This window comes from Solanum verrucosum, unplaced genomic scaffold, assembly GCF_900185275.1.
Source record: "Solanum verrucosum unplaced genomic scaffold, falcon-dt-bn FXZP01000022.1, whole genome shotgun sequence".
Classification (NCBI taxonomy): domain Eukaryota; kingdom Viridiplantae; phylum Streptophyta; class Magnoliopsida; order Solanales; family Solanaceae; genus Solanum; species Solanum verrucosum.
Window position 1 is genome coordinate 4361115 of NW_026020086.1, and position 14351 is coordinate 4375465.

Sequence of the window (14351 nt, forward strand, 5' to 3'; positions counted from 1 at the left end):
AGTCATGACTACATAATACTGATTTCTGTGTACCGTCAGATTCTGTCTCTTCCTCTTTCTGGACCACTCTACCCGCTCAATCAAAAATGAAAATAAATAAGCGTGATGTTAGCATCCACTGAGATGCGCCCAAGTAGTGATCACAGTAGATGATAGCGCATTTCAAGAAGCCGAATCCTCCTAGATTCCACTATGCAATTCAGAACTGAAAAATTCTCTCGTGATGAAGGCTCTAATTCACTTTTATTCTTTCTTATAATGGATAATGAGAAAGAAAAAGAATTCTAAGTCAAGACACTCCTTGATAATATATAATGTTGAGCAGGAAGAGCAAAAAGTTCTCACTGTAATAAAGAACACCAAGAGCGGAATGGGGATCTGTGGAAGAATAAAGATCCTAGTAGACGAGCAGAGCATTATACCAAATCGGAAATCTAGAGTGGTGAAGAAGATAGGAAAAGAAGTGTTGTCAGAGGGAGCCACAAACAAAAGAGAAAACATTTATTCTTTTGTAAGACACTGACCTTCTTTTATCCCAGCTCCTCCCTTTCCTCAATCTGATGCGTAAGACCTGAAACAGCCAGCCATCTACTTTCTAGTTTTGTACCCATAAGCTGTGGTACTGGTGTTAGAGCTGTATAACTGCTGACATATGTGCACTTTCAAAGGAGTCTTACGATCATGAGTAGATATGCTGTGGAAAGCCCTAATTGACTTGGGACTTTGGTTCCGGATTGTAAAGATATGGCACCTGGGCCTAACTCAACCCCAAAAGTTAGCTCTCAAGGGGAGGATTGCCCAAGTCCATATAAGGAGACCACCAATCCATTCCCCAAACAATGTGGTACTTTTACCCACTCTAACACCCCCCTTCACGCCCAGGCCCAAATAGAGCATGGACCGGGAGTCCAAACAGAGATGGACCTGACTCTGATACCATGTTGAAGTGGGTGACCATCTCATCTAAAAGCTTACCCACTTCAACAATCATTGTTGTCCCAGGCATAATTTAGTTTCTTTTCCTCATTGGTCCAAGATAATCCCCTGGTTTGAGATGAAAGTATGGGAGTTCTGTTTCTTTTTTACTTCATCTCATGTCATCCTTAAGCTTGGTAACTTCATCATCCTTTTTGATCATTCTTGATTAAGACGAGGAGGAAAAAAGCACTCATGTATCCTTGTCACTGGAATGGGATTCCTCTTATTAACTTTCTTCTTATTCCTATTCTTTTTTTTTACTTGGGATAGCCGATGGAATCAAAAAAGAGATCTTGAAACATTTTATTTGCACATGTTGTGCTGGTAGAACAAGAGAGATCAGAAAGTAGATAATGAATATTCTCATTGATTAGTATAATTGCCGTTTGCCAGGCTTTGAAGGAGTTTCTCTGTTATGCTGAAGGTGAAGTGAGGTCCTTGGCTCAACTTTATTCTGGTGTGGTAAGTCTTATTCCTAACAGAATTTTTCGTGGTCGTTTGGTGTCTTACCACATTGAGATGTTCCTAACGGTATGTTTTTCTTCTTTATGTTCCAACAGGGTAGAAATGTTGACACATTGATTCTATACTTTGGAGAAGATCCAGCTCGTTGCCCATTTGAACAAGGTAATGTTTGATAAGTGATCATCTAAAAAAAATGTGCTTCAGATTTTCTGTGATCCCTTGCCTTGTGGTAGCATTTGATCATATCACTAAATATTTTGAGTTTACTATTCTACATGGGTACACATTATACAAAGCATTTTGTATGATAATTTTCGAAACTGGTAACAAAGCATTTTGTATGATCATATGTGCACAGTTAGACCTGTAGCTATAAATGAGGTGCCCAGCTTAACGTCGTTCCTCTTTTTCCCCTAGTTATCACAACGTTACTAAACTTCCGAAGGATGTTCAATCAAGCCCTAGAGGAAAACCGGAAGCAGGTGGAGTTTGAGAGAAAGAAAGCAGAGAAGGAAGCAGTGGAGAAGCAGAAGATGAGTCATTCGGAGAAAACTTGACATCGTCTGGAATAATGTATTCTTATATGAAAAGAGCATGATCATGTCTTCATTGAAAACATGAGAGCAACTTTTCTTTGTCATGGCAAAGCTTCATTGAGATTGAAGATTTCACGGGGAGCGAGAAATCAGTTATCTGATGGATATAAAGAACGATGTACATTTCTCTGCAGAAAAACTGGATAACGTTGGTTTAGGTTCAATGCCACCCACAGAGTTCTTCTATCCTTGTTTATGAGAGGTAATCCCAGAACTGCATGCTTGTTGCTGCCTATGTTGCTCAGACTCTCTAAAAAAATGTGCCCCTGGTGCATGTCGGATACTTCAAAACTAGTGCTTTTTTGAAGGATCTAACATAGGTGCAACAACATTTTTGAAGAGTCCGAGCAACATAGTCACTTGCTGCTCCTTTTCTGTTTACTGACCCTTTCAATAACTCTTGTTTTTCTTGTTTATTTCATTTCAACCTTCTTGCAGAATCTTAGAGTATGCAGATGGAATTACTTTGGGGAGGTAGGCTTATTGTACATATTTATTTATTAGGAAAAGAATGTAGAAATTCTTTGAGAAGATTTTTTTATTTTTTATTTTTTTATAAAAAAAATGATAACATAGAAATTTGTTGTCCATTTTGTTAAATCTTTCAGTTAGTGTCATTTTTTATTCCCTGTATTTCATGGTGATGATCCTAGTTCAGTCTTAGTTTTTGTGGTTCATCCTACTACCATATATTTTTGTATTATTTTTCAATTCATTTTATGCAAGTATTTATTAGAGTTGAGATAACTTTGTTTGATAATTCTGATCTCTTTACAATGAAAATATATGAATAATTAGATCTTCATATATGAACTCTTTAATTAAGTCTTCAAAGTTGCAAGAAGGTAACTTTGATATCAAACTGTAATAACTAAAACAATCATTCCTTCGATGTGTTTCATTTTTATGTGACGATGTTTAACTCGAAAAAAATTTAGTCAAAATTGGAAGTAAACAACTTTTATGTTTATGTATGTAAAAAATAATAATATAGATTTGGTAATATCACGTGCCGTCAACGCTCAGCATGTGGAGCAAAGTTCAAAAAGTGACCAAGAAACTAATTTTTTTTTTAGTGGAAGCAATAAATTAATAAACTTTTTATATTTAACTTAAAAATTATAATCCAAACAGTTCTGCACACTCTTCCAAGTCTCCATTCTGTACATAATAATAATAATAATAATGGAAGTCTCGAGTCCACAAGATGAATAAAGAATGTGTATAAATTTTCTTCTTAGGTGTGTTAGTTAAGAATGTGTAAAATTAGAAAACAGTAAAAGTAATAGTAGAATCTCTCCTCTGAATCCTATTCTTTTCCACTAATGTAATAATGTAGTTTCCTCCTCTCATCATCCCGCTCCTATAACAACCTTGGAATTCAAAACAGTTTTGCAGGACATGATAGGTAACATTTAACCTCTATACACCACATAATTCTCTGGTGAAGAGTATGCATCAGTCGACGATAAAGTCAGAATTTTCATTAAGCGCATTCAAAACTAATGTATACACACCAAAAATAATTTATGACCTATCTACTTTGTATATATAAACATAATTGTTCGACAATGAAATATCCAACTAAACACTAATATATATGGCTATGAAACTGACATCGAACCATAACATATCAACAATAACTCATAACTCAAAGGAGGGTCATGTGGGGATAAAGAGAAAAATAATAAATTGAATGTGAAGCAATATATGCAAACGACCATAAAGCAAAACAAAATAATAGGAAGGTGCCTTTAATTTCACGTGGTGGTGAAACATAACATATCAACAACATTGCTTTTTTTTTTTTTGGTCACAATCCAAATGCAGCCTTATCCACCTATGCTTTAATTTCACATGCTTAAAAATAAAAAAAAAGGTAATTAAAAGATACATTATTAATTATTATTTTTTTTAAAAAAAACCTTTTCTACATTCATCCCAACGTTCTTCACTTTTTTTCTTCCATTTAACATGAGTTAGGAATAGTGTTGGGGAAAATATAATAGAGTAAATGATAGTCTTCGTTTAATTTATGTGATATTATTTAATTTGAAACATAAATTAAGAAGAGGATTATGAGCTCATGTATGAATTCTCAAAAGGCCTTTATGAATATTTCTTAATGTCTTGACTATTTATGATACATGAAAAGTAAATGATTAATTATTTATTTTCGAAAAACATCAAGTATTTCTTTCAGGTGCATATCTTTTCTTGAGTTCTACATTTCAACATAATTTATGAATTAATGGACTAGAATTGTGAAAGCAAAAATGTTTCATGTATAGAACTGTCTATAGGTTAGTTACGATATGTTTAAGGTTAGAAAATTAGACCTATAAACAATTTACCAAGTACTATATGAAATTTTAATATGATTGTAAAATAATTGTTTATATTATATCAATATATTAAAGTTAAATTCTTTTTCAAAAACATGAGACATTATGATATTCAGAAGTATTACACTTTTTAAATATTACATATTACTTATAATTTATTTATTAATTATATATAATCATGCATAACAATAATTAAGCCCTGATGCATGCAGGAGGCCATAATGCACAAATTCATGGACTATTTTTCACCCTAAACATTATCATTTGCCTCCCAAAGCAATTGTTTTTTACCCCAAAATTCATCATTACTATAACTTTTTTCTGTTTAACCATTAGGGTAATATTTTTTCTGACTAATTGTTATATTATTATTATAGTTGTAGTGCATTTTTCCTCCTTATGTAAATTGTGGTTATTTTCTTATGGTGACTCGATTAATAGAATATATATGATATAGTGTATCGTGAATAGTGGTGAAGTTATTTTTACGTTAAAAACTCATATCGTGTATAAAAGTAAAATTATATAGTATAAACTAATTTGGGAGTCTTGAAACAACAATAAATTCATTTCTAATTTGTAATTATTATCGGAATTAAATCGTGAAATTAATCATTGCTACATGCATCACGTCTTTCAGAGTAGTCTTTTCTAAATCTTTATAATATATGGAGTACGTACCGTATGGTTTGATTTTGGCTTCGCATAAAATTTTAAAATAAATTATTTTGAGTTTTTTTTTTTAAGTAGGAAAAAGTACAAAAGGGCATGGCATGTGAGGAACAAGACTTTAGTTAGTCTTGGTTAAAGAGAGTCACAGAGATCCAATTTGACATAAAAGTGAGTGTCCAAATTTACCAAAGCACTCTCATATTACCTAATCATTACTCCCCCACATTGCATTTTATTTTATTTTTACCCTTTTCCACTATTCTATGATCTTTTTCTTTTATAGTAACTATACAAGAAGAATAAATAAAGAGGAATTTACTTTATATACACTAATAAGATTAATTAAAAAATTTTATATCAAAATGAGTAAATAAAAAACACAAAGATGATCTTTATAGGGTTAATTTCTACCACTTAGACGGTAACTGGTCATATGAGATCATTTTCTCATAATAAAGTGTTACGTATCATTATAAATTAGTTTAATAGTGTAGATAAAAAGTAATGATTACTATAAGTGTTTTATCACCATCTCCATATTAGTTAATGTATGGTCTAATTAGGTTCTGAAAATGATTTAGAACTAAACCTTCACTTGTGCTTTTGCAGGTTATGTATAGTCTTGAATCTGAAAAAATGATTTGAAAAATAGTACTGACATTGATTGTAAAACATGAAAAAGTAACTATTTTTTTTTGATACGTTAAAAGTGACAATAAAAGTGAACAGACGAAGTATTAACATACTTACATGCTAAAAAAATTAATTAACTTGATTCACTTCTTCTTGATCTTATGACAAATTCAACTATACCATTTTTCGATAAACAACACTCATTTATAAAACACAACAAAATAAGGAAAAGAGAAAGAAAATAAAGATAAATGAAATCACCAAATCAAAAAGATCCAAATTATGAAAAAGAAGGCAAAAATGAATAGAAACTCCTCTTCTCTCTCTTTCTGGTATTATGGGATCCCAATGTACTAATTCATAACTTTCATCACACCCCTCTTCATCTTTTGAGCTACATTAATACATACTACCCCCCTCACACACACACCAATAGACACAAAAAAATGGAAGTTGTTAGCAAGAGAAGGGGAAAAAATTCAAGAAATGGTGTTGTTGTGGCAGGTTGTGTATGGGAAAATAGAATGAGATTTGATGAATTCAAAGGTGGAATCAATGTATATAGTGAAAAAGAAGAAACCCCACAAGTTGAAAATGATGATATGAAAACAAATCAAGTTGAAGAAGACAAAAAGTTGGAAATGGGATCAAAAACTAAACTTGGTGTTGGTTGTTTTGTTATGAGTGGAAAGAGAAAAACTTGGAAATCTGAGAGTAATTTTGAAGGGAACCCAACTGAGATATCAACAAAAAGATCTCAACTTTGTAAAGAATTGAGTGTTAGTGCAATGAAGAAAAGTCCAATTCAGAGCAAGAAAAGGGAAGGAAATGAGAAAATGTGTGAGTTAAAGAAGGTGAAAAATGTGTCTCCTAATGGGAATTTGAGGAATTCACTTCAACTAATGAAAGCAAAATCAGAGAAATGTAAAGAGATTGCTGTAATTGAGGAAAATAAGGTTGTTGGTGTTCTTGATGAGTCAAAGAAGTATCTTGAAAGGGTATTTAGTGAATCAAGTGATGAAAATAAGGTTGTTGATGTTCTTGATGAATCAAAGAAGAATCTTGAAAGGGTATTTGGTGAATCAAGTGATGGAAATGAAGAAAATAAGGTTGCTGATGTTTATGATGAGTCAAAAAGGAATCTTGAAAGGGTATTTAGTGAATCAAGTGATGGAAATGAAGAAAATAAGGTTGTTGTTGATGAATCAAAGAAGAATCTTGAAAGGGTATTTGTTGAATCAAGTGATAAAAATGAAGAAAATAAGGTTGTTGATGTTCTTGATGAGTCAAAAAGGAATCTTGAAATGGTATTTGTTGAATCAAGTGATGGAAATGAGGAAAATAAGGTTGTTGATAATGTTGATGGAAATGAGGGGAATCAAATTCTGCTAAGGAAAGTGAAATCAGAGGCAAATAAGGCACAAAATGGGGATGGAAAGAATTGTGATTTAAGGAAAGTGAAATCTATGTGTCTTAATGGGAATTTGAGGAATTCACTTCAAATGGTGAAAACAAAAACAGAGAAATGTCATAAGAGTTTTGAGAAAAATAAGGTTCTTGAGGAAAATTGTGAAGAGAAAGTCATAAGAAGCAATGTGGAACCTCAAGAAAAATTGAATCTTGAAAATGAAGATTTCAAGATTTTGGAAGAAGAAATTGAGAAGGAAAACAGTTTAGCAAAAGAGATTAAGACTAAAAAGATTGTAATTGTTGAAGAGAAAAAAGTTCATATTAGTAACAATGAGAAAAAACAAGTGTCCATTTCTCCAATTATCAAGAAACAGTCTACTCCTTCATTTTCAGGTCAATCAAGAATTCTTCATCATCATCCAAGTCCAACAAGAACTAAACCAGGCAAATCCATTTTCTTGAATGCTTCTTTTTTGTGTTTTGTTTTCCCGCTCGATGTTTGGTATTCATATGTTGCTCAGATTCTTTGAAAATGACGATGGGGATGTTTGGAGAGTCTGAGCAACATAACGAGTAGCCTGACTAGATTTGAATAACAAAGGCAACTTTATATTCAGAGCTCGAAACTGACCTTTTTTCTAATATGATTCTGTTTTTTAAGGTTGCATTTTGTTTTCTCTAACAATTTTATGCTGCATTTTCAGTTCCAGCATCAGATGAATTTCAGAGAAATATTCCAAGACAACATAGCAACTTAGAAAGTTTGGGTAATTTTCTTGTCCTTTAGAATTCAATGTCGAAAAACGTAACTGGTAAAATTATTGTCATGTAACCAAGAGATCACAGATTCAAGATGTGAAAATAGCCTCTTGCAGAAATGCAGGATAAAACTGCATATAATATCACTAATAGCCTCTTGCAGAAATGCAGGGTAAAACTGCATATAATACACTGTTGTGGTTTGTACGATATAACAAGAGCTTTAGTGCATTAGGCTGTCTTTAGAATTCAATGTCATTCTACAAATGTTGATTCTAATTTTCTCTTTTTTGGTTTGTAACTTTTTTTATTTTTCAGTTGATTTGGTCATGTGGACAGATGCATCAAAATCAGCATTAATCTTTGGAATTGGAACATTTTTCATTATTTCCTCTTCATATACTAAAGATCTCAATATCAGGTAATATGACAATTACACTTAGTAAAAAAAAAATTCAGATATTTCTTTATTGATTCTTGAAATAACCAATAATAATAATAATAATGTCAAGTAAAATTAATGATTTTTTTTCTTTTTTACAGCTTCATTTCTGTGATTTCCTATTTGGGTCTGGTCTACCTTGCTACAATCTTTCTATTTAGATCTCTCAGGTAAAACGTGACACATTCTTGGTTACCCAATTTTTCACACAAATATATGGTTTATTACATATCACAAATTTCAAAATTTTCCATCATTTTCTAAAATTTGTGTTCAGTCAAACATTGAAACGAAAGAAATATTAACTTTACTGTTATAGTAGATAATGATTACTTTTTTGATCTATTTTTTTTTTTTTTTGGTAAAAAGGGGTGCAAATGATATAGGTGAATCAAGTGAATATGTATTAGGGGAAGAAGAAGCAATGTGGATTTTGAAATTAATATTGCCTTATATAAATGAATGTCTCATGAAAATTAGAGCTCTTTTTTCTGGGGATCCTGCTACTACAATGAAGGTAAAAAAAAAAAATCTTTTTTTTTGTTTTATTTTTTAAAAAAATAATTGAACATTTAATATTTTTGAATATTTTGAAACTCATTAGAAAGTTGACAAAAATTTGCCTCTACAGATGGCAGTTCTACTGTTTATTTTGGCAAGATGTGGCAGTTCCATAACTATTTGGAAGATGTCAAAATTGGGTGAGTTTTTATTTTTATTTTTGGGTAGAATTAAAAATAATTAATAAAAAAAAAGAGAATGAACTTTTTTGATATTTTTTGGGTATTAGCAAAAAGAATTTTAAGTGAGGAATATTATGTGTGACTTCTACCATCAATGACAAGAGTTGAATATTCTTTATCGAAAAATTTATAATATTATTTATATAAGTCAATATTTTTAATAGAGTACATCTTAAAATTTTTTGGATTACTTAATGGAGTTCTTGATTTCTCCATTATTTATAGATCCATTTTTTGTAATTCTTCCTACTAATGTTCTTGATTTTTAAATTTATAATATTATTTATATAAGTCAATATTTTTAATAGAGTACATCTTAAAATTTTTTGGATTACTTAATGGAGTTCTTGATTTCGCCATTATTTATAGATCCATTTTTTGTAATTCTTCCTACTAATGTTCTTGATTTTTTTCCTACTTTGATAACTTTGTTAATAAGCTTAGAGATAAAAATAAAAATAAAAATATATAACATATTTCATGAAGTGAATTTTTTAAAGGGGTGATTGCTAAGTATTTATCGAAAACAATCTCTCTATCGCACTAAAATAAGAGTAACGTCTACTTATATTTTATCTTCTTCATATCTTATTGGTGAAATTACACTGAATATATTTAATTTGTGTTTTTTTTTTACTTGGTACATATTTTTGAGGAAAAGAAAGTACACATTATTCAGTAGATCAAGCAGAAATAAATAACTGAAACATTCTATTTTCACCTTTTTTTCACTTAACATATTTGTTGCTGACACTTTGTTTTTTTTGTCTGTTTGTAGGGTTTTTTGGAGTTTTCATAGTACCAAAAGTCTGTTCTTCTTATTCCACACAGTTAACTGCCTATGGTAAAATTTATATTCACCATGCTCTTTTTATTTTATTTCTTTCTTGTCATATTTTTGATCGATACCTATCTTAAAACTAGATTAAATTTGGATATACGTTGAAAAATCCTATATTAAATGATAAAATGGTTTCTAACAAAAGTTACTTGTTATAATGAGTTAAAATACATTATGACACTCTTTTTTTTACGATATTACTTTACATGTATATTTATTTTAGAATCTGACTAAATTTAAAATAGTGCCGAAAAGTTTAACTTTTGGAGAAGAAACATCCCTTATTAAATTTCATGGTTTAATTATGAAACTTTTGATTTAGAATCAAGGGATATTAAATATTTCGCCACAACCTTTTTTTAGTATATATCTCTGAATACAGTTTTCAAAATGCAGATATAATTAGTAGAAATTAAGATCTAATAAGCATTTATAAACAAATAATAATAAAAATTTTACCAACTCTTTTTTTTTTTTTTGAATTCTTAGTTGGTGAAGTTAGAAATATTTAATAATTTGTAGTACACATAGTTGGATGAACTACATAACGTCTATTTTTATGAATTTGTCAACTAGTTGGTTGTAATAAATGGGGTCACAATAATATTATTTTTGTTGCATTAATGAATGCAAATAAATAAATATATTTTATTTTCATACACAAAAGTGGTCCATTTCAATCTTTATATACCTTTATCCTCTGCATTATAGGATTTTCAGTACACATATATATGTCTGCTTGATTGAAAATAATTACAATTTCTATAATTTAATTTTTATGAGTTTAAACTCGAAAATTCTGATTAATGATGTTGAAACACTTATCACCTTATCGCAATAATTTTCGATGATTTTAATATGAAGGTACATTTTGGATTAGACGTTTTCGTGATGCTTGGGAAAGTTGTACTCACAAGAAAGCAGTTGCATTTGCAATATTCACACTTATATGGAATTTATCTTCAATTTCTGCTAGAATTTGGGCAGGTAAATTTACTCATTTTTATTTATAGAGCTGCAATTTTAGGGTACTCTTGGCATCGAGGAAAATATTTTCTGAAATAATTTTTACACGAAAATAAGTTTCTTGAAAATTAGGAAAAAAACCTCTATGAGTGCATTTCAAGTTTATTTCAGCTCCTACATATATACCTGTCATCATATTTTTCTATATTACATATTTTTATATAAATGCATTTGAGGCAGTATTTTTTCTTATTTACTTATCAAACAACAAAAAATAAGAAAAATATTATTTATTTTGTTAGAAATTATTTTCCTTCCTACCGAACAATTTAGTGTTTTCTCCAATATGAATTCATACATTTTACTAAACGGAATCGGATTATAGTCAACACAAATTACTTCTTCTTCAAAAACAATTGTCCTTATATATTACATATAAATGATTTTGAGACAAAAACTTTTATTTATTTATAAAAATATCAGAAAATGAATAAAAAGTTACTTTTTTTTTTAAAAAAAAATATTTTTCTTGATATAAAAAAATCGGATTATAATCTCTTTTTTTTTTTTTTTTTTTTTTTTGCAGTTTTTATGTTGTATGTGGGATTTAGGTACTACCAACAAAAAATGATGAAAGAAGGATGGATAGGTGAAGAAGAAATTACAAAATCAGAGGATTATTGGCAAGAAAGACAAAGGAGAATTGGGAGAAAATCAACTTCAATGGAATCCAAAAAGCAAAAGAAAACAATTTAAAAAGGAAAAAAAAAGCGTTAATTAATATTTTAAAGATATAATTACAATCTTATTACTGTATATAGTTGTTTGTTTTAGTAAATAAAAAAAATTGTTGGAGTTTTGTAGCTTCTATTGCTTATATAATAGAATCTTTATTAATTCATTTTCAAGTGGTGTGTTATTATATTGATTATTTTTAGGTTTTGAGTACTCCATTGGGTAGAAATTTGTTAAAATATGGTTAAGAAATTAAAGTCATACTATTTTTTTTGGAATTTAATCGGGACTCGTACCTCAATATAATTATCGGATAAGTGAGAACGAAAAGATTTAAGTTAAATTAAGTACCTTTTGAGTTTTGTCCAAACAAAAGATTTACGTTTTGTGAAATAAACAAGGACAATTATGACTTTTTCACTACATCTACACATATAACAACATATAATATGAAAAGCCACGTATTCATCACATCGCTCTGGTTTTGGCCTCCATACTGCAATTTGAAGGTAAAGGTTTCTCATTCTTCGTCTCCCTCTTCAATTCAATAGATTCGAATTGTTAATTGTTTTATCTTCATCTATTTTCTCCTCCATTACGTTTTGATTTTGAAACAAAGATTTTGTTTTAGATTTAGTTCGACCAAGCCAAAATTAGAGCCAATAAAGAACCCTACATTTGTCTGAATAGATTTATAAAACTTTGCTTTTAGATTTAAGAAGAATTAAAATTAGGGTCAAAATAGTATGTGTTAGATCAGATCAGTTACAATACGGTGTTTAAAATAATTGTGAAATTCACCACGGTTGAATCTTCATCTTTGTTTTTCCATTTTTAATTTGAAATTTTAGGTTGTGAGTTTTTAACTGTAGATGTGTATTGTGATTGGAATCTCTTTATGTTTGTGCATTTTAATGGACATGAGTAGATTAATTTTGCTAACTGTTTCACAGAATGCTTTAGAGGACTAACTAGCAATTTACTGCTTGTTTTAGAGTATGTTTCACAGAGTGAGTGCACTTGAAGTTTGTCTGATAAACATAAAATAGGTTCACTGCAAAGGCTCCCAAAAGTACTTTAGTGTACAACTAAAATATCCGTGAGTCTCTTTAATCACAGATTGTGATTTTTATATCAGTACAGACCACAAGTAAATAGTTGCAATTGAAGAGTAAGAGTAAATAATGCAAGACATGCCCAACAACTAAGAATTTAACTCTTGTGTGGCTTTTTTGAAGTAAAACTTGGATAGCAGTAACTCTGCCATTTTTTCTTTTGTATTGTATGATTATTCCTCTAATTAGGATACCTTATAATTTTGAAGAATTCTAATCTGTAAGCTTACTTTTCTCTGATATGATCTTCATCAAGTTTTAGTGAACTTACTAGCATCCATGTTTTAGAGACTTTTGAGACGAACATCACACATAACTTAATTCATACTTCCATAGTAGCTTTTCCGGCTGTGGTCTCCATCCAGTAAAACTTACTCACCATCAAACGAAATATAACTGTGCCCACCCACACCCATATCGTGCCGACACAGGTGCGGCACAAAAATTGAAGAGTTTGAGCAACTTAGAATTTGTGTCTGCACCAAGTCTTTCAATTTCAAATGATTTCGTAATTCCTAGCCCTCACTAGCTAATATAGAAAGAGATTCTAGGCATTGTTTAATAGAAATTCATTTTTAATTTGTTGTGAGCGTAGCTCATAGAAAGGTTTTAGTTACTTATTATTTAGCTTTGTTGGAAAAATGGTGAATTTCTTGCTATAAGAAATTTACAGCAAGCTTCCTTAACTGTATATTAACTTAACGATATAAAGAATTATCTCAAATCTGGATTATTGTCATATGTTTATGTTAATTACTTCATACGCCATATTTGCACGCCATCTTCTCTTAATTATTAAATGATAGGTAATTTGTCTGTTTCTATTCTATTGTTTGAGTTGCTTACTGCCACATTAGTAAAATAATATGTTGAACAAAAAGATCTGTGACGCCCAATGCTTTAACAAGGTATGTCCCAATCAACGATATGCACATCCACGACATTACTATTCGTGGCTTTAATCTCCAGTGATATCAATGAGAGTATATATTTTTGTCGTCAAATTCCTCTGTGATCATCAACTCTCTTAGTCGGTATTTGTGTTCATCAATTACAGTGAGAAAAGGATAAAAAGAAGATGAGTGTGGCTTTTTTGTCCATCTTTGTGAAATTGCTAATTGTGATATGCATATAATGAAATAACCAGAAGTATTAAAATATATTACATTCTTGATCCTTCCTTAATCCATGATTTTCATGTCCATTTGTGACTCTTACTACATTTTTATCCAAGTTCATTTCCAGAAAGGACTGATTCAACAGTTAAGAGCACAAAAATTATAACCCACAAAATAAAAAACACAAACCAAATCAAATTGATGTGTAACATTCTCAGAATAATGTGTCCTCCAACTTCTCTATAGCTTCTCTAATCTTACTTTCAGTTCTCAAACTTGACTTTGAACAACTCCACACAAGAGACGTTGGTTCAATAATATAACAATTGTGCTTGATCAAATATTTCTTTGAAATGCCCTCTTTCAGGTTCATTCTGTGTTATTGTGATTATTATTCTTCAGTGTGTTCAACCTCCTTGACGTTGGTAAGTGTTTCTCTTCTGCTTGCTTTGATTATAATCGCTTAGCTTCTTGAATTTGCATGTCTCTTAATTGGTTATTTTTTTTGTGTAAAAATAATTCACAGCTCTTCA

The 14351-nt window shown here is 30.2% G+C and overlaps 2 protein-coding genes across 2 annotated transcripts in view; both read left to right on the forward strand.

Annotated features, from left to right (window-relative positions):
• The window catches only part of LOC125824317 (norbelladine synthase-like), a 127942-nt gene that overhangs the window by 11914 nt on the left and 101677 nt on the right, over nucleotides 1-14351 (forward strand). The window lies entirely within an intron of this gene.
• LOC125824320 (reticulon-like protein B21) lies at nucleotides 5982-11749 on the forward strand. The gene is made up of 9 exons (XM_049503669.1): nucleotides 5982-7543; nucleotides 7804-7866; nucleotides 8177-8279; nucleotides 8402-8470; nucleotides 8670-8817; nucleotides 8932-9001; nucleotides 9822-9887; nucleotides 10749-10871; nucleotides 11437-11749. Exons 1-9 carry the CDS (start codon nucleotides 6136-6138, stop codon nucleotides 11604-11606), a joined length of 2220 nt encoding a protein of 739 aa, XP_049359626.1. The 5' UTR covers nucleotides 5982-6135; the 3' UTR covers nucleotides 11607-11749.

What these genes read in the sequence shown, in the direction of transcription:
- LOC125824320 (XM_049503669.1), top strand. Translation starts at nt 6,136, where the DNA reads ATGGAAGTTGTTAGCAAGAGAAGGGGAAAAAATTCAAGAAATGGTGTT. An exon ending in ATCCTGCTACTACAATGAAG is followed by an intron (nt 8,818 to 8,931) that starts GTAAAAAAAAAA and finishes TTGCCTCTACAG; the next exon opens with ATGGCAGTTCTACTGTTTAT. An exon ending in TTCTGCTAGAATTTGGGCAG is followed by an intron (nt 10,872 to 11,436) that starts GTAAATTTACTC and finishes TTTTTTTTGCAG; the next exon opens with TTTTTATGTTGTATGTGGGA.